We start from the raw sequence: 21,871 nt of genomic DNA, 5'->3' as shown, positions 1-21,871 counted from the left end.
TATTTCCTTACAACTGAAGAAAGAAAGACATGAACATCTTGGATGACAAGGGGGTGAGTACATTATCTGTACATTTTTGTTCTGGAAGTGGACTACTTTAATTTATACGATATATAATTTATATTTACAGTACATAAGTAGTCTCTTACGATCACCAAGGCAGCATTTATTTCATCAAAAACAGTAAAAACACTACTTTTTTTAAATATTCTAATTTAAAATAGTTTTTTTCTATTTGAATCTAGTTTACAATGTACACTGCTATTTAAAAGTTTGGGATCAGTAAGACTTTTAATGTTTCTTAAAGAAGTCTTTTATGCTCATCAAAGCTGCATTTATTTGATCAAATATACAGAAAAAAACAGTAATACTGTGAAATATTACAAAATTAAATAATGGTTTCTGTTTTAAAATATAACTTATTCCTGTGATGCAAACTTAATTTTCATCAGCCATTACTCAAGTCTTAAGTGTCACCTGATCCTTCAGAAATCATTCTAATATGTAGAATTATATGTGGAAGAATAATTTCTTAATATCAGTGATGAAATTAGTTGTGCTGCTTAATATTTCTGTAGATTTGTCATTGTTCTTTGATGAAAAGACAGTTAAAAATGCATTTTTTTAAATGTATGCATCTTTATGGTCACATTTAATATATTTATTCCTTATTTATTTATTCCTTGCTGAATAAAAGTAAATCCTATAAAAATCTTACTGACCTCAAACTCTTGAATTGTATTGTACACACACACACACACACACACACACACACACACACACACACACATATATATATATATATATATATTTTTTTTTTTTTATTATTTATGCTATAAATATCAGTCACAAAGGCCTATTATTCAGTCTTCTTTCCTTAATACACTAACTACAAAAATGAGTACTAAAAATATTTAAATTCACAGTAAAATATTGTATGACTGAAAGTCCTAATCATAACACTTTGAAGTCACATTAAATGGTAATATAATGAATATAATTGAATTAATATTACATAATATAAAAATAAAATTTTTACATTTAATTTTAAATAATTGGACTCCGAGGTCTCCTCAGAAAAACAAACATGCATGACTCTACTATGGAAGCCCGTTTCCTGAATAAAAAAAAAAAAAAAAAAATCACAATATTGACTTTTTTTCTCACATTTGTGAGTTTATATCTTATAATTAAAATTTTTCTCATGCAATTCTGACTTTTAATACTCAATATTGTGAGATATAAACTTACACCTGTGAGTTTTACATTCCAATTTTAAGGGGAAAAGGCTGATATGTTCTCAAAATTGCCAGTTTACATCTCACAGTTCTGACTTAATAACTCCCAATTACATGTAATCTGTATTTTCTTAGAACTGCGAATTTACTTGTGAGATTATGTCTTGCAATTCTAACTTTATAACTCACAACTGCGAGTTCAATCACAAAATTCAGAGAAAAAAAAAGTCTGACTTTGTGAGTGTCTTGTAGTTTTTGCAACTGCGAGTTTGCATTACGCAATTCTGACTGAGCTTATATCAATTCTGAGAAAAAAGTCAGACATTGCAAGTTCGTACCACACAATTCTGACTTTATTTCCAAGAATTGCAACTATTACTCAGAATTGATTGATTATGTCTCGCAATTCTGACTTTGTAATTTACAGCAGCGAGTTCATATCATGCAATTCTGAGAAAAAAAAAGTCTGATTTGTGAGTTTATATCTTGCAATTCTGACTTTATGACTTACAACTGTGAGTTTATACCATGCAATTCTAAGAAAAAAAGTCTTGATTTGTGAGTTTACATCTCACAATTCTGACTTCATAACTCACATTTGCAAGTTTATATTTCACAATTTGGAATAAAAAAAAGTCCGAACAGCGAGATGTAAACTCGCAATTTGCGAGATAAAAAGTCGCAAATAAAAAGATAAAAAGTGGAAACAGCCTTCCATACTTCTCAGCATGCAATTAGGGCTAAAACAAGTTTTTTGAGGGCTTAGAAGAGAAAAATTCTCTACTATCCGATTTAATCAACCATTTTGAACCTAGCGGAGCATTTCACATTTGAGAAAAACCCCAAGCTGTTAGGAGCAAAAGCACAGTGGAGCGATACCAGACAGGATCTGGAACGAGACTCATCCAGTCCAAATGGTTTGCAACCAGGCACCAAACATGGCAGCTTTGTTCTGCATAATCTAAAGCTGTTCAAATACTTGTTTGTGCGCTACAATGAAGGAGCATTACGAGGTCACATGTGAAAGTCCTTCCAAAGTGTTCATTCAATATGAATGCGCCCTCCTAAATTAAAGATGACAGCAAGCATTTGCACTTTAAAGTCATTGTTTCACTGTAAAGCCAACATGTTTTGTGTATGAAACAAAACTAAAAAAAAAATACAGTTCACAACATGTTTTTGCGGGGCTGCTTATATTGCTCCTAAAAATAATTGCACCACACATTCTTGTCACATACACTCTTTCTTCTAAAACAAAGAGAGACACTCACGTTCCCCGAGCGTCTGCAGCTCCAACGGTGCGCTGTACGCCCCGTAGTCGAGCGGAGGGGGCGACACAGCTGCCACAGGGCTGGAGGAGGAAGAGGAAGCAGACGGGGAAGATGGAGACAAAGAGGAAGAGGAGGAAGAAGATGAAGAAAGAGGAGAGGATGAAAGAAAAGAAAGTGCTGGGCTGGAGCAGGTACGGATGAGGAAGACATAGGTGGTGCCTGGTTTCAGGTTGTTGACGCTGATTCTGGTGGCGGCCGTCTTCACCGTCGAATAGCTCTGATCTTTCTGGTCCTGAAGGAACAGAAATATACAGTCAGACCTTTTTATAGTCATTTACATTACATGTTATCTGGTTATGAACTATGAGGTGTTTAAGATTTTATATGTGAACGCACTCAGTGTTCATAAGAAATGTATTATTGTGCAAGAGAGATTTTTTTTCCCTCAATCCTGGCAGGAGTTCGATCAGACATCAGTGTCAGGTAGCTACATGTTTTAAACCAGCTACTGCATCTGACTGAATGATCAATGAGCTACAGACCTGTGGGAGCCTGCTGTTTAGTGTGGCTGTACACTTGTGCAGGTTAATAACAGTTTCGGCGCTTTAGTAGAGAGGACAGAGAATATAACTGTACCTTCTCATAGTATTTGATCTCGTATTCAGTGCGGCTGCTGTTGGGATACACGGCGGGTTCCCTCCAAACCAGAGTCACACTGCGCTGCTCAACCTTTTCCGCTCGCAGCTCGTTAACCTGGGAAGGCGCTAAAGAGACAGAGAGAGAGAGAACTGTAAATAATTAAAAGAAAACTGCGAGCTGAGGTTTTTCTGCCTGAGTGTGCAACAGATTGGTGATGATAACTGTCTGAACATGCTGATAAAGATTTGATTAAGACGCTCTCCTGCTGTCAGAATAATGTCAAATCCATCCACTGTGTGTACAATGCTGGTTAGGCAGACTCTGAGATACAAATTCAACACTTCAGGAACAGTATTTAACATTTATGAGCAAACTCTTTGCAAACATCTAAACATCCTTAAAACAACACACACTAACTATTATAGTGAAACAACATGAAATAGATTTTTGTTCTAGAAAATGTTTTTAAAATTAAGTTTACAGCAGTTTCCGATTTCCAGTAGCAATATTCATGAATTTTGTTTTTAAAATAACTACTAAAGAGAAAAGTGAGGTTTGTCCTAAAAGCAACACCTAGAAACATTTCAAATCTGAAAGAACTCTTAATAGTTTTGCTTTTCATTTAGATATTCGTATTGGAAAACATATCCTAAGTTTTGTTGTAGGAGCACAAAAGGGATTAATATATATATTAATGATAAGAAAAAGATATGTATCAAAAACAGAAGCTTATGGAATTAAATACAATGTATACAAAACAATGGTACTCTTTCAAAACAGCAAGCTAAATACGAAAAAGAACATCAGCTGGATCTGAAATCACAAACTTTCTGAGTGGATACCACATTTGAAAAAGTATTTATTTTGTGACTATAATATATGCTCTATTTATGAATTTGTGTAGTATGAATGTAATCCAGACATAATACAACCACCATGTTGGTACTGTCATGTGACCTACAACTTGAATTGCATTGCTTACTAGAGCCGCACAATTTTGGATAAACTGAGAATCACGTTTTTTTGTTTTTTTTTTCTATTCTATGCAACCGTTTCCGAAAAAAAAAAAAAAAGAATTTTTTCTCACAATTCTGACTTTTTTTTTTGCAATGGACCCTTTTCACAAGCCTGTGATGACGCGTTTCAACGGTCATCATCATCATAAATCCTTTAAAGTTTTTTATATTTTGATTTTTAAAAATATGTATATACATTTATAACACTATATTTTGTATTATACCACCTTTTCATCAAGTTACAAAAAAACTAGTTAACGCTATGTGAGGGTGTTTCTAATGCCGCGTCTATGGGAGGGAGGGTAAATTTGACATTATTCTCTCTTCTGACTGCCGATATTAGTCTCTCTCAATTTTTTTCCTTTGATTGAAAGTCTTGAAAAAACAATTGTGTACAATTCATACTTTTTTCCTCAGAATTGCAAGTTTATTTCTTGTGTTATAAAGACAGAATTGTGAGATATAAACTTGCAATTCTAAGAACAGTACTTTTTTTCCCTCAAAATTTGACATTATAACTCGCAATTGTGAGTTTATATCTCACAATTCTTAGAAAAAAGTCAAAATTGCAAGAAAAAAGCTAGATATAAACTCACAATTATGAGAGAAAGAAAAATCTGAGATACAAACTCCAACTGCGAGAAATAAGTCTGAAATGCTAGTTTTAATCTCACAATTCTGACTTTTTCACAAATGTTTACATCACACAATTCTGAGAAAAAAAGTCAAAATTGCACAAAAAAAGCTAGATATAAACTTACAATTATGAGAGAAAGTAAAATTTGTGAGATACAAACTTACAACTGTGAGAAAAAAAGGCAGAATTGCTAGTTTTAATCTCACAATTCTGACTTTCTCACAAATGTTTACATCACACAATTCTGAGAAAAAGAAGTCAGAATTGCGAGTTTATATCTCACAATTTTGACTTTATAACTCGCAGTTGCAAGTTTCCAAATAATTAATTAGTAATTTACTAGAGGCTGTGACAAAATATTAACTGCCTCATTCTATTAAAAATGTTTAATTAATTTGAATGAATTAAAAAAAAAAAACTCTTTAAATGAATAAATGATTCAATGACTCATTTATAAATACTGTACTTCACTTTGATTACTTTCATTACTGAATGAATCAGCATTTTTGAACAAATCTCTTTCATGAATGATACAATGACAAATACATCAAAAGATGATGAAGCAACTATCAAAAGATGATTTGCTCCATGATCACTAACTTAGGCATCAGTATTAATATCCAAACTACAAACATTTTCCCAGTACCTCTGTTTTAATATAAATGATTGTAAGACAGAAATAATACTGTGTGATTGAAAAGACTGTTTGTAAAGCAGTTTCATACCTAAACTGCTCTCTCTCTCTAACTCACTGTTGTTTAGAAATAAGATCACATGGGTGTTTAAGTCAACTTTGCGTTCTTTTAAGCATTAATCGTGTGAATTTTAAGAGTCCGGCTTCTGGTCTCATCTGCGTCCAGCTATTTTCAGCTGTACAAAATGGCTCATTTTGCAGCTTGATATTGCAAATTGGTGTGTCCTACCATTTTATTTTAACGTGTTATCTTAATTATGAACAGTTTTACCATTTACTGCATGTTGTTATTCTTCTCGTTATTTCCCTATAGCGGCTAATGAACCGGAAGTCTCGTCCATAGGCTTACTTCCACGTCAAAGAATAAGGTGGATAGGCAATTTAGAATCTCTTAGTAATTTTTGCCTACTGTTTTACGAAATTTGGACATACTCCACTTACTGTTTTTGGTTGCTATACAGTAGAGTTGTACGCATATTCGGATGCATCCATTATCCATGTCTAAACTGAGAGACTATTTCCTGTTGTTGGCTCAAAATACATATTGTCTGAATGTAAGAGACTGAGTTACATGGGCGAGTGTGAGTGCGTCTCCCGTCCCTCCTCCACTGCCGTTCTGATTAAGAGATGATTAACGACGACAGAACAGCTGAGAGCTGCCACTCAAAATCCCCCACCGAGCCCTGACAGCTCCATCATGACAAACACAAGCACCGGACAAATAAGACGTAAACTTTCAATCTCTCATACATCAACCGAGAACCAAAACAAACATTCCCCTTTGTCTTTCTTTCGTCACACACAGTAGCACATGCTAACAAAAACACAATCCTCATCTATACCCCGATTCATAATTAAAGTGTAATTTGTGGTGCTGATCAAAGCCAGTACTTGTCCTCTTCATGTGTCTCGCACTTTTAAAACAAAGGCATGAGGGTTATTGTCATTCAGGCTGTTCTTTCGGCCTGCTTCATTTCCTGCTACTACAGACATCCCACGAGACACTGGCATGAAATAAAACTAAGATATCTCAGTAAAAATCCTTTGATCTCAGACAAAGTGACAGCTACACTGCTCATTAAAGATCACGGACAACTGTACTGTGACATGCTGTGCGAGACGGCTGACAGCTTTATGACTACACTGTGTATAGACGATTCAATCCTGTCCAGATGTGTGACCTCTTTTCATTCTATTTTCGGCCTTTATGCCACTTTTACTGACCGGTGTAGTGTAGAAAAAAAACAGGAAATGAGTGATAATGGAAGGAAATAACAAAAAACAAACCTTAACTTGCATTAGACACATATCTAGCACAATTCAGTGTGTATGTGGTAAACCACAGGGCACAAAGAAAATATGAATGGAGGATTTTTCAACACTCAAAAAGGCAGGTTTTAGAAAGGGAAACCACATCCTTAAACAAAAAAAAATCTAAGAATTTTTTTGTTTAGTACGTGCATTCCCAACAGCTTTAAGAATAGCTTTAAAAATAATTTGTGTTTACTTGTGTTTTTTAAACTTTCATATTTTTTTCAATAATCTTCCCAGACATTTTCTAAAACTTTCCCAGATTTTTAACATGCTCTCACACTTCTGGACCCCATCGTGAGTGTGTGGAGAAAAAAAAAAAAAAAAAAAAAAAAAAAAAGCAGAAAAACACCCCCTAATTCACTAATAAATGGATTTAGAATCTCAAGAGGGGCGAGAGGCACAACATAACAGTTTGTGGGTTATACTGGGTGTAAAAGAAGCTTCTCTCCCTCTCTATTTCTACTCCAGGCTGTTGTTTCTTACCCGCCATAATGAATAATGTATAAAGAGCTCCAAACTGCTGCTCTGCCTCCCACTCCAACTCTGAAAAAAATGCACTTGCAAACATAGTTAACACCACCCTGCACAACACACACACAAAGATACACTCGCAACTGATTGCTGCCAGTTTGACCCCATCCAAGTGGGAGGAAATGAGAAAGGAGATGAACTGCTTTGAGTGTAACTCCATCACTGCAGGCATCAAACTGAAGGTTACAATGTTCTGAATTGGACAGTGCAATTGAACTGACCTCTGTGAGATGGGTTAGGGTGTTATGCTACGTGTTAACATTTCAAACACACATACATATGTATTCACAGCATACACAAACACTATGAGGTAAACGTGCACATAGCACTGATTTTCATATACAGCTGAGGTCAAATGTTTACAGCCTCCTTTCAGAATCGTGCAAAATAAGAAGGATCATACAAAATGCATGTTATTGTTTATTTAGTACTGACCTGAATAAGATATTTCACATGAAAGATGTTTACATATAGTCCATAAGAGAAAATAATAGTTGAATTTATAAAAAATGACCTGGTTCAAAAGTTCACATCCCCTTGATTCTTAATACTGTGTTTTTACCTGAACAGCTGTGTTTTTTGTTTTGTTTTGTTTAGTGATAGTTGTTCATGAGTCCCTTGTCATTAACAGTTAAACTGCCCACTGTTCTTCAGAAAACCTTTCGGGTCCCACAAATTCTTTTGTGTATTTGAACCCTTTCCAACAATGACTGTATGACTTTGAGACCCATCTTTTCACACCGAGGACAACTGAGGGACTCATATTACAGAAGCAACTATTATAGAAGGTTTAAATGTTCACTGATGCTCCAGAAGGAAAAACCTTGCATTAAGAGCCGGGGGGTGAAAACTTCTGGTAAACATGTAATCTTCCGTAGCTTCTGAAGTGCAGTACTAAATGAAAAAAAAAAAATTATGTTTAGGCAAAATAACAAAAACTTACACATCTCCTTTCTGTTCAAAAGTTTTCACCCCCGGCTCTTAATCGTTTTTCCTCCTGGAGCATCAGTGAGCATTTGAACCTTCTGCAATAGCTGCATATATGTCAGTATTAAAAATCAAGGGGATGTAAACTTTTGAACCGTGTCATTTTTATAAATTCAACTATTATTTTCTCTTGTAGACTATATGTAAATATCTTTTATGTGAAATATCTTATTCAGGTCAGTACTAAAGAAACAATAACATGCATTTTGTATGAAAAAAATAATTAACATTTTGCAGATTCTGAAAGGGGGATGTAAACCTCAACTATATTTGCCACAGTGTTGTTGCTGTTAACCAAAACAAAGTCTATTGAAAGTTGTTTTCGCAAACTGAAATAAAATAAAACTATATAACAAAAACAACTAGCTAATAAAATTAAAGTACTAATATTATATATGAAATAACCACCAATACGTTTATGGAAATGACATTATAAACATTTCTGGATTAATTTAGCTGATTCCTGTGTTTTGCTTAGACTTGTACCCTAAATACACAAAAGTATATAATTTAATACACTTAATACATTTTTTAATTACATTTTTAAATGATATCTTTTGTAACTTATACATAATTTGTATTTGTGATATTTAAAACCTTAACTTTCCTTTGTACTTATTTCTGTCTAACTTAATCTTAAAAGTTAAATGTGAAATATTTTAGAATTCTTTTTACAATTTTGAACACAAATGTGACCCTGGACCACAAAACCAGTCTTAAGTCTGGGTTATATTTGTAGCAATAGCCAATTTTTTTTTTTTTATTTGTCAAAACTATTGATTTTTCTTTTATGGCAAAAATCATTAGGAATTTAAGTAAACATCATGTTCCATGAAGATATTTTGTAATTAGTAATATACATTTTTAAGAACTTTATTTGGACAACTTTAAAGTTAAAGGATCACAAATCTAAAATGAAAACTGAAAATATAAAAATAAAAGCTAATTAAAAATATTAAAGAATATATAATAGCACATAAATAACACTAAAATTACACTGATTTGCCAATGGAAAACAAGTATTATATTGATATTTAATATTCTAATAAAGAAAGTTATCTTTGCAGCATGCTAGTGGTCACGAGTAAGGAAGCACTGGATTTCTTGAGCAGTCTGTATTGCCCTCTAGACAGAGCCAACATGGCTTTTTTTTGCAGTGGCAGAGCCACAGATTCTTTCAGCAGGGGCGTTTTGGAAACTCCGTCTGGCACGGAGCAGTGTGCTATCAGAGCATGCAGGCAGGCACACGTCACTCCCTCAGGACACCTTCCTGTGAATAAGTGCGTAAGTCTCTCTCTCATCCTCAGTCGTCTCATTATTGTCTAGAGAATTCCTTCTATTGGCTCCGGAGTCTTTGGCTCACGCCACTGCAGCGACTACATCCGGCTAATCGTGGCGCTTTTGTTAAATGCTTACAGTACATCCACTTAAAGAACTGTTGTTGTGTGAAAAAGAGTAGAAAAGATTCTGAGGGTGTCTTCTTTCATTATAAACCAGTTAGCAATATTTTCAGACAACTGGCAGTGATACACTGCTGACTGTAGTGAGAGAGAGAAATATAGGGAGGAGAAAAAAGAGAAAGATGCTGGGTTGCAATACTCTGGCAGGGTGAAATGTGATCTTGCCCTCAGCAATGGCAGTGAGGAACGCGACCAAATAGTCAAGTCATGCATGATAACACACAAACATACACACATACGCCACTGCTATATCACTGCAGTCTCACAAAGCATGAGATGCCTGCAGGTTTGAGTTAACCTTGCAGTTAGGGTGAAAAGTGTGTGTGTATTACACTCTTTACACACATCCATTGCAGGGCTCTGAGAGAATGAGGAGTCAAATTCTTCATCAATGCAGCACAAAGGTGAACATTTAGAATATGTGTGTGTGATTGCTTATGCTTTTTGGGTCACTGTTAGCTTAGCCAAATGCTAACGTAGGTCATAGGCAGTTCACTAGGTTTTGGAAAACAAATATCTCTCCATTAATCCATATATATATGCAGACAGATGTGTGGGATGTTTGTCCACCACATTATCAACCACAAAGCGTGGACAAAAACCTGCACACGTACACAGTGCATTCCCCACACGTACACATTTACAATCCGCCACCAAGAAATAAATAAAGAAAAAATATTCTGAAATAAACAAACAAATGGTTGTACACATTACCCAGTATGCCTCACCAGCTGGGCAGGTTGATAGAGTTGCTATTATCATTTATATTATCGCAGAGAGAGAGGGAAGGATAGAATAGAGGGAGGGAAAGAAGGAGGATGTGGAAGAGGGGATTTCTGTCGGCCTGCTGGGAGGGAGAGATAGAGGTGCAGGGACTGAAGCCTGCAAGTCATATACATTTCCATCTAAAGAATGATATTACAACACCCTACGTACACCTGGGACAGAGAGACCGGGGGAATGAAAGGAAGCAGGAAGGGAAGAGGAAGCGGAGGTGGAGGAGAAGAGGAAGAGAGGGAATGAGAAAGCAGTGAATGGTGAGGAAAAGGAGATAAATGGGAGAAAAAGGCTTTTTAAAAAGAGAAAGAAATGGAGCAAAAAACGAGTGCAGGAACAGCAAACAGAGACGGAAGGCAGAATAAATGAATCAGATTTTTCAACAGCATTTTGCACTGAATTTCATCACTATAGAAATCTAATTTCTTTACCACAAAATTAGGACCTTAAAGATGCAATTTCTGCGACACCAAACTACAAAAACAATGGCTGTTTTCACACAGGTTTACATTTAAAACAAAAAACCCTCATCCACCATTGGCTGGCCTAACAGATAGCCCCGCCTCCAATGTGTGTCACTGGTTGAGTGAGCATATGACTGGTTATGATCCGTTATGATTGGTTCATGCGATAAATCCCGCCTCTTTTGTTCATGTTTTCTGAATTCTCAAATCAGTCTGAATGAACAACAATGGCATTAATGGGAAGACTTAAAAAAAGTAAGTAAACAACTCATATGCTTATATATCACCACTGTGTCAAGTCAAAATCAAACTTCAAAAGGCCTGAAAACATGATATGTGAGGATTTTTAGTTGGCAATCAGCTTGTTGAAATTAAAAGTACATCTCCGCATCTGTGACTACCGTTTACAGAGCTGTGATGAATGACAAATTTAATCACTATAGAAATATAATTTTTTTTACCTCAGAATTAAGACTTTAAAGATTAAAAACAATGACTATTTTTACACAGGTTTACATTAAAAACAATAACAACAAAAAACTCATCAACCATTGGCTGGCTTGACAGATAGCCCCGCCCCCAAACCATGTAATTGGTTGAGTGAGCGTTGCTGGGGCTCAAACAAAGCAAGCAATGTTTTAAAACTCCACAGGGGCACTGAATTAATAGTCGCCACAGGATATTCAGGTAGGATAGAAGAAAGCATTAAAACAATGACTCTTTTCACACAGGTTTACATTAAAAAAGCCCCTCATTCACCATTGGCTGGCCTAACAGATAGACCCGCCTCCAACTTGTGTCATTGATTGACTGAGTGTTGCTGGGGCTCAAACAAAGAAAGCAATGTTCTGGTGTCTGAAAGAGCCAATGAATTCATGGTTGCGAAAAACAATGACTGTTTTCACGTTTAAATAAATAAACCCACTGAATTCATGGTTGCCATAGCATACTCAGGTAGGATAGAAGAGGGTATTAAAACAATGACTGTTCTCACACAGGTTTACATTGGCTGGCCTAACAGATAGCCCCACCCCCAACTCGTATTATTGGTTGAGTGGGTGTTGCTGTGTGGGGCTCAAACAAACAAGGCTATGTTTTGAAAGCTCCACAGAGCCACTGAATCCATGGTTGCCACAGGATATTCAGGCAGGACAGAAGAAAGTATTAAACAGTAAGTAAATAATTAAAGGTGAAGTGTGTTTGTTTGTATATTTATTTATTTATCTATCCAAACATTCTACACACAAAAAAAAAACCCTGAAGATGTAAGCAGAAACATTCAATGTTAGAAGCTTGTTATTCACCCAACTTATAAATAGACAGGAAACTGGGGAGGGGGAAATGAAAAAGGGGAAAAAACACAAAGCGAAGGGGCTGACAGAAACATAAGGAGCTTCATTTTCCAGACACAAAGCATCAACAATGCTGTAAGCTACAGACAGAGCGTAAAACAAGCAGACAGCACAGGCAGACAACACACCAAGCTGTAAGAGTTCATGTGAAGTGCAGCAAAGTTAGACTCAATTGAGAAGTAAGAAAAATGAGCTCTGAGTAAACGAAATGCACACGCACACATACATAAAAAGCATTTATGCAGCACCGACTGCAAAGAAAAGAACCACAGACGGGGCGGTCTGGCAGATAGCAAACCGCCTGACTGACATCTCCCCCTAGAGATGACAGACAGCTGTCAATCAAAGCATTAGGCCATCGGTCTCATCACAAGATTGCCTGAGCAGTGGGAGTGGAGACAGAGCAACTCATCAACCCCCTACAGCTACACACACACACATACAGAGACACAAAACAACACCTCATACACACTGCATGCATAATAACCCGTCAAAAATGAAATTTTGAGCTATTTATTACACAGACATATGCACAAAACAAACATATCACAATAAAGCTGGGTGATACAGACAAATAAATATATATACTGAATATATGTTTAGATCTTTTTTAGCTTTTAGATGAAATCTGAGATTTACAAATATTAATATTAATGTGTTTTATATGAAACTTTTTTTAGTCAGAAGGAATGTCACTTCAACCAAACAGCCACTGCAGTTGAGTAATTTAAAATGTTTATAAGCCTAATAATTTTAAGTAATAAAAAATAATATTTTAAATATCAAATTTAAAAATCTTACTACAATACAGTAATGCTGTGAAATATTATTACAATTTAAAACATCAGTTTTCTATTTTAATATATTTTAAAATTTAATTTATTTCTGTGATTTTCAGCAGCCATTACTCCAGTCTTCAGAGGCACGTGAATTTTCAGAAATCAAACAGAAATATTCAAATATGCTGATTTGCTACTCAAAAAGCATTCATATTACTATCAGCATTGAAAACAGTTGTACTACTTAATATTTTTGTGAAAACCATAATACAAATTTTTTCAGAATTCTTGATGAATAAAAAATAGCAAAGAATATATTTAACATAGTTTTTTGTAACATTCTTTAAATCTCTTGACTGTCACCTTTGATCTTTTAAACTCATACTTGCTGAATTAAAGTCAAAAATCATTTTTACTAAATAAATAATACATATCTTACTAACCCCAAACTTTTGAACAACAGTGGACAAATGCTACGCCGTTACCTCCATGAACTACACAACAGTCAAAAGTTTTTGAACAGTACGATTTTTAATGTTTTTTTTTTTTAAAGAAGTCTATTCTTTTTTTAAAAAAGTTTGAAATTCTGCTCTATTTAAAATAACTGTTTTCTATTTGAATATATTTTAAAATGTAATTTATTTCTGAGATTTTTCAAATTTTTAGCTGAAACAAATCTTTTGTAACATTATAAATGTCTTCATAATCACTTTTGATCCATTTAAAGCATCCTTGTAAAATAATAGTATTAATTTCTATAATTTCTATAACAGAGACTTCTTTAAACATAAAAAAAAAAATCTTACTGTTCAAAAACTTTTGACTGGTAGTGTATGTGTGTGTTGACAAATCTCTAAATCCTTTTTTTAAAATCTGTTCACTAAAGCAGAATGTCTAAACTGAAATGAGCTGGCTGAACAACTCTGAAGCTTTTTGCTACTTGAGTTTAAGACATTACTACACAGCTGTCTTATATTCATGAGTCGCAGACCAGGAAGGATGGCAAAACTAATCTAATGACACGCTCTTTAAACTTGATGGCTAAATAAAGAGTGCATTAATTCACAATGATGCCTAATTTTATATCATCATCAAAATCACGCCGACATTATATTGCAAATATATTACCCAGCTCTCAGTGTAATAAAGATCTCAACACTTACGAGGGTGAGACTAAGAAGGAAGAGGGGCATTTCAGAGTCGTTTTTTCGTCTCCTTTCATGCGTTCCCTCACCTCCCTCTGTCTTGAGAGCCTGATTCATTTTAGCTGCTCGTCACTCTTAGAGCTCTTTGCAACACTCTGATGATCTAAGGACGTCTAGCCGCGTATGTGTGTGTGCTCAATCCGACATCCAACTTCTTGCATGCCACATAACAAGCTCGCAAAAACATCCGTGATTACCACAAAGACCTCAACCGGTAAAAGCGAGCCCTCGCAGAGGGTGAGGAAAAGACGTTGCATTGCAACCAATTAAAATCCTTTGCACTCTGTGACAAAGGGGGCCAAATTGGATGAGTGTGGCGCTGAATGGAGGGTGATGACTCAATCTCTTTTAGAGCTGCTGGAGCCTTGTGCTCTCTCATTTTCCCCCATTAGAGCAGACCGAGAGAGCAGCTCCCTTGTTAGGGAGAGAGTCAGAGGCTACGGTAATGCACACTCCAGAGCGAATGCACGGAAGTGCTGTGAATTGAGCTGGAAGATTTGAGGTTCTGAGAGCGTGCCGCGCTTCTGACAGGGGGATGGATGTGGAGGAGGGAGAAAGAAACAAACATTTAAGATGCTGATTGGTCAATCTCCTGAAGTCGGACTGTAATGGTCAGGTATCTCAGAAGAAAGGTACAAAACTATCACTTGGGCAGTAACTTTTCAAAAGGTACTAATCTGTACACTTCAGGTAGTAATATGTACTTTCAAAGCACTAATGCGTACTAAAGTACTGAAATGTACTTTTAAAGTTTTAATATGTACCAAATACAGTTAATAGGGCACAGTGAAAGCTTTGTACCTTTCTTTCTGAGAGCATAAACAGGTAAAAGTAAACTTCTTAATGCTGGGATTCTTCTGGAAAGTTGCATAGAACAGCAGGTACTATACAAAACAGCCAGGAATGTTTTTTAAATAAAAAAATGTCCTATTCAGTATCAATTTGCCAAATTAGCTTACTAAAAATATTAAGTTTAACTCTTTAACTGTCACTGTTCCCTCTGTGGGACGCTTTACTTCACCATATTACAAATAAATCCTAATCTAATCATGACAAACTAAGTCTAAGACTCCTAAATAGATATTTTACCACTCTTTTGTGTTACAAATTATGTAGGAAAAGTAATAGATTAATATATGACAAGAGTGCACCTCAAAAATCTACATCATAACAGAAGTTCTGACCTTCGTCAGAAAAAGACTTTCTTCGTTGCCTTTTTCCCTATCACGCAATAGAAATCTTAAGAAATTATGTATCAACTGAAAACTTAAAATCTCAAAATTCATCCTTTGAAACCCATTTTAAAAACAGACATTGCATTACCATGGAAATTGTACATCAAAAATCATTTTTCAAACAAATGTTTGGCACACATATTTTTTCCACTCAATTATAATAATAATAACAAGATTGTATTTCGTTTTAATTACATAGGTTCTCATAATAACGACATAACATCTCGTTATTACAAGAAAAGATGCAATTAAAACAAATATAATCTAATATAATAATGGCACATTGTTATAAAAACGACATTACATTTCGTTTCTATGTTGTTTTTATGACAATATCTCATTAAAACACCTTCGTTCCTTGTAAAAGTGAGATGTCGTTAAAACGACAAAATTGTCTTGTTAAAATGAGATCTTTTCTCGTTAAAACGTCTTTTCTCATAATAACGTGATGTTTTCTCATTAAAATGCCATCTTTTCTCGTAAAAACGAGATGTCGTTAAAACAACGATTATCTCGTTAAAATAAAATTTTTTCTCATTAAAACAACATTTTTTTTCTCATAATTATGTGATGTTTTCTCGTTAAAATGACATCTTTTCTTGTAAAAACGAGATGTCATTAAAACAACATCTCATTAAAATTTCTCGTTAAAACGTTTTCTGGTTAAAACATCTTTTCTCGTAAAAATGAGATGGTATGTCATTTTTATGACAATATGTCGTTATTACAAGAAAAGATGGCATTTTAATGAGATTTAATGAACGTTTTAACGACAGCTTTTCTGGTAATTAGATGTTTTCTTGTTAAAACAAAATCTTTTCTCGTAAAAACGAGATGATGTCGTTAAAAAGACAATTATCTCGTTAACACAACATCTTTTCTCATAATAACGAGATGTTTTCTCATTAAAATGACATAATTCTCATTAAAATGACGACATCTTTTCCCATTAAACTACACCTTTTCTTATAATAACGAGATGTTATGTCATTTTAACAGCATCTTTTCTTGTAATAATGAGATGTTATGTTGTTAAAACAACATTTTTTAATGAGAACATCTTTTAATGTTTTTCTTGTAAAAACGAGATGTCATTAAAATGACAATTGTTAAAATTGCATCTTTTCTCGTAAAAACGACATCTTTTCTCATAAAAAACAAGATGTTATGTTGTTTTAACGACATCTTTTCTCGTTTTGAGATGTTTTCCCGTTAAAACGTCATCTTTCTTGTAAAAACGAGATGTCATTAAAATGACAACTATTTTGTTAAACTTACTATCTTGTTACACTTGTTACACAAATTACTATATATCATGGGCGATTCTAAAGATCTGAATGAAGCACTTACACATTCATATAGCCGATGGAGTTTATCTACCACAGAAACTATGGTAAAAAAAATAAGTGACTCATCCATGGTGACAAAAAGCCTTTACAAATCATAGAGGTTGGAATGCCGTCAGATTTCTTTCAGTTGATAAATTCACACTGATTTAACTTTGGAAAAAAATAATGCCTCAACAGATGTCTAGTTAAATTGAATTTGCAACATGTACTGTGGCACAAGCCAGCTTGTAAGCGCACACAGTCAGATGTTTGCACACATATGTGCACAGCCAAAACGACAACTATCTTGTTAAACTTACATCTTTTCTCGTAAAAACGAGATGCTATGTCACTTTTATGACAATATGTGGTTATTACGAGAAAAAATGTTATTTTAACGAGAACAGATATTTTAACAAGAAAACATTTTGTTATTACGAGAAAAGATGTCATTTTAACATTTTTCTTTTAAATAAGATGTTATGTCATTAAAACAAAATAATTATCTCAGTAAAAAACTCTTTTCTCATAAAAACAAGATGTTGCGGTTAAAAATGACAATTATCTTGTTAAAATGACATTTTTTCATTTTTACATATCTTGTTTTTTTACGAGAAAAGATGTCATTTTAACAACATAACATCTTGTTATTACGAGAAAAGATGTTTTAAAGAGAAAAGATGTCGTTATACTGACATAACATATCGTTATTACAACACAATTGAGTGGATAAAAATGTGTGTGGCAGCAATGTGTCACCTTAATATTATGCCTTTATTCTCATAAATAAGTCTTTGTAATTGATTTTTTAATTTTTTATGAAAACAGAAAAAAACAAAAACTTTCATCATTCATTCAACAACAGTTCAGTCAATAATTTTACACAAAGCTAGTTCAAGGCCCAAAAAGGTAGTAAGGACATCGTTAAAATAGTCCATGTGGCATTAGTGGTTCAAACGTAGTTTTATGAAGCTACTAGAATACTTTTTGTGCGCAAAGAAAACAAAAAGCAATGAATTTTTCAACAATTTCTTCTCAGCCACATCAAACGCCGGCTCCTGCATCAGCAGCACCATACACACATGCATTGCGGTACTTTTGTGAATGCATGTCGAGACTGACATGAAAGAGAAGAAATTGTTGAATAAAACTCTAGGATTTTATCAAAAATACCTTAATTTGTCCTTCTTAGGGGTTTGGAACGACATGAGGGTGAGTATTTAATGACAATTTTTGGATGAACTATCCCTTTAACTGTTTTTGCCCATACAATTAGTCAGTGGGGTCCAAATGACAACAAAAACAAAAATCTCAAAATTTCTTCTTTTGTGTTTCACAGAAGAAAGTAAGGCTGACACACATGCTCTCTCTCTCTTCTCTCTCTGTCCTCTTTAGGCCATGTATCCTGCTGTCCTTCACCCTATGTCATCCTCTTATCCCTCTCACCCCACCCTTCCTCTGATGAGGCACGCAGAGGTGCCGGACCCCAGAGAGCTCCACAGGCCTCGGCCATCTAAAGCAGCCAAACCAAATCCTCTGAAGATATTGAAATGTCAATCCCTCTACGCTGACCCCTCCCCTCAGCCCATCTCCCTCTGACACACACACGCATCAGGGCGTGTAAACACCCTCAAACAATCGTGAAAACGTCTGGGCTTTGTTGAGCAACTATGGAAAGTGTGATCTGGTGTAAAAGAGCTGCAATCTATCAAAAGCAGAGCTGTCTAAACTCAGATCTGAGAGATGATGCGACCCAAATCTGCCCACTCTTTGTTTGGGACTTATTCATGGCTGGCTCAAAATTTATATCTACACCCTCAAATTTTCAGATCCACAATATTAAATGTTGTATGAGGCACTTTTAAAAATTACTATGTGTCATGGGCGATTCTAAAGATCTGAATGAAGCACTTACACATTCATGTAGCCGATAGAGTTGTTTATCTACCACAGAAACTATGGCGAAAAAATAAGTGTCTCATCCGTGGTGACAAAAAGCCTTTACAAATCATAGAGGTTGGAATGCCGTCAGATTTTTTTTTCAGTTGATAAATTCACACTGATTTAACTTTGGAAAAAAATAATGCCTCAACAGATGTCTAGTTAAATTGAATTTGAAGCATGTACTGTGGCACAAGCCAGCTTGTAAGCTCACACAGTCAGATGTTTGCGCACATATGTCCACAGCCTGGGTGGTATGAGTTTTTTTTTTTTTTTTTTTTGTATGTTTATAAACTACAGACTATCCATAATTATTATTATTAAGAATTATTATTATTATTATTATTTGTATTTATTAACACACTTACATTTTGGATAGCACAAATAAAGTTCCAAATAAAGAGAGAAAAATAAACAAAGCATACCTTCAGATCAACAATATTAAATGGTGATGAGTCATGGGAGATTATATTTATATTTAGAATATAAATATTAATAAAGATATTTATGAGCACACTTATAATTTGTTTAGCTCCCTTTAAATAAAATAAATAAAAAGATACTAATAAATAATTAAAATCAAATAATTCAGATTAAATTCTCAGATCCACAATATTAGTTGGTGTGTGAGTCACTGGAGATTATATTTGCATTTAGAATATAAATATTATTAAATATATTCATGAACACACTTTCATTTTGTTTAACTCCCATTAAATAAAAATAGAAATAAATAAAAAGATAAAAATGAATAATTCAAATCAAATAATTCAGATTAAATTCTCAGATCAACAATATTAAACGGTGATGAGTCATTGGAGATTATATTTGTATTTAGAATATAAATCTAAATAAATATATTTATGAGCACACTTATAATTAGCTCCTATTTAATAAAAATTATATAAAAAAGATAAAAATAAATCATTCAAATCAAATAATACAGATCAAATTCTCAGATAAACTGTATTAAATGGTGTATGAGGCAAAAAATACTACAGTATGTATCAGTAATATAAACGGTACTTTATATAAATGGTATTAATCCACTACATTATATAAAAATAGGCATCAGAACATGCTTATTTAACATATAAACAACTTTTTAGGGACATTAAGCAAAACAACTATATTGTGAATTTTTCAGTGATATAAAATGACAAAACTCACAAAACTCATGGTGTGGATCATATTACGTTTTTTGAGTTACAGATTGTTTTTCGGATCAGCAAGGAAAACAACATTTCAGTGTAACTTTGCTTTCCTTAAAACTAAGTGAACAGCCACTAAAAAATAAGAACAAATACACAAATTACGTTAAACAATAACACTGCATAGTGTTCACTGTAGAAATTAATATAGATTATTCTTAATCAAAGCTGTTTTGTTGATATTTATAGGCTGCTGTTCCTTTCAGACCTAATGTATGGATCCAATATGTGACCCTGGACCACACCAGTACCCAATGGTACCTTTACTCTCTGTATAATAACAAAAACATTTACTTCAGTGAAAAGTCCAAAACTTCAACATTTTGAACAATAGGGCTCTACAAACTTTTTCTTTCTTTTTTTTCTTTTTTCTGATAATCAAATGAAGGCATTAAACATTTATTTATTTTTAATCTAATTTTGGTAAACAGAGGTTTACTGTTAAAATTAATACATGGAAGAAAATTTGTGTGAATATTCTGTTAAAAAAAGTTTTAATAATAATTGTACAATTTTTTCCAAAAATTAAGTGGTTAATCTGGTTGTAATATTTATTTTTATCATTTAATTGTTCGATTTAAATTGGCCAAAAATAGAAATATATAAAGACGTACATTATACTGTACAAAAGTAATACAAGAGTAATATATTTCTGTTACACGTTAAACCGTACTTTTATTTTGACAAGCCGCTGTGACGTTTCTGTGTGTATACAGTATGATATGATGCTAGTTTTCTCAAATGAAATGGTAAAATTCACATGAAGTGACTCTCACAGCATCTCTGGAGATGAGGTTCATGTGTTCACGTCATCATATAACGAGACACAGAGGCCAAAAATTACTGCGAGCCTCACGTCTGCTTCAGTATTTGTGTAGTAAACAAAACGGTGTTTCGCCATCCATACATACAGAGGCAAGCGGAACATGCAGGATTCATATCTAAACCGTCTTTTTGCATTTTAAGTCACAGACATTAGTCCATAACACAATTCAAATTAATTGATAGACTTCATTTTGATTTATTCATCCAAAAGATTGAGACATCCAAAAGAGACAGAAATGACATGCCATCATGTAAATAAGATAAACAACATAAGACCATGTAGTTTGTTTAATAAAACAACAAGGTGTAGACCAGTTCTATAGGAAAGGTAACCTTAAATGACTTTTGTTGCGATGTTGGTTATGGTTACATTTTGCAATTAATCCACAGATCACATGCGTGCCGAACCGTTGGGCCTTGTCCGTATGGATCACGAATCAACTACAATCCACTCAACCACTAAAAATGACTGGTTTAAGTCATACCTATGTGGACCTGTTGAGAAGAGTAACAGTGACTTACTCAGAATGCACTCACTGTTAGAAAACACATTATCAATCGACAAGGCTTTTGGCAGAAAATGCAACTGACACGCTTTTGTTAATCCGATAATCCGAAGTCTTAGAGTCTCAGAATGGCTGAATCTCAAGCGATTAACCACCCTGTCCAATATATCAGTCTATCACTAGTACTGTGAAGATTATTGCTTGTACCTTCAGTGTTTAGTTTATATGTTGAAGCTGTCATATAAGCTTGTGTTTGTGCGATCTCCACGGTCTCTCGTCATGTATCTGTGTACATGTCAACACACTCTAGTGTACTGGCGCAATATTACTCTCTGTTGTCTCACTTAACCGTGACGGGCTCCATGCGAGCGGAGAGTATGATGGGATTGCCGCCCTTGCTGTGTTCTGAGACAATGTGTCATAAAAGAGCCAGTGACCTTTATGAATACTGCATTAGTGAC

At 34.3% G+C, this 21,871-nt stretch overlaps 1 protein-coding gene across 3 annotated transcripts in view; it reads right to left on the bottom strand.

Moving 5' to 3' along the window:
* Window positions 1-21,871, bottom strand: part of LOC127182042 (ephrin type-A receptor 7) — a 172,467-nt gene that overhangs the window by 37,176 nt on the left and 113,420 nt on the right. For all 3 annotated transcript variants that reach the window (XR_007829843.1, XM_051137136.1, XM_051137137.1), the window contains exons 6-7: window positions 3,146-3,273; window positions 2,510-2,801 (exon numbers count right to left, since the gene is read on the bottom strand). Coding sequence is in view for 2 of the 3 variants with exons in the window: in XM_051137136.1 (XP_050993093.1) it covers window positions 2,510-2,801; window positions 3,146-3,273 (420 nt within the window). In the remaining variant the exon portion in view is untranslated. The remainder of the gene's footprint in view (window positions 1-2,509; window positions 2,802-3,145; window positions 3,274-21,871) is intronic.

This window comes from Labeo rohita, chromosome 19 (genome assembly GCF_022985175.1).
Source record: "Labeo rohita strain BAU-BD-2019 chromosome 19, IGBB_LRoh.1.0, whole genome shotgun sequence".
NCBI classification, from domain to species: domain Eukaryota; kingdom Metazoa; phylum Chordata; class Actinopteri; order Cypriniformes; family Cyprinidae; genus Labeo; species Labeo rohita.
Note: the sequence above shows the minus strand (reverse complement) of the source record. Positions and strands in the feature narration are given on the sequence as shown.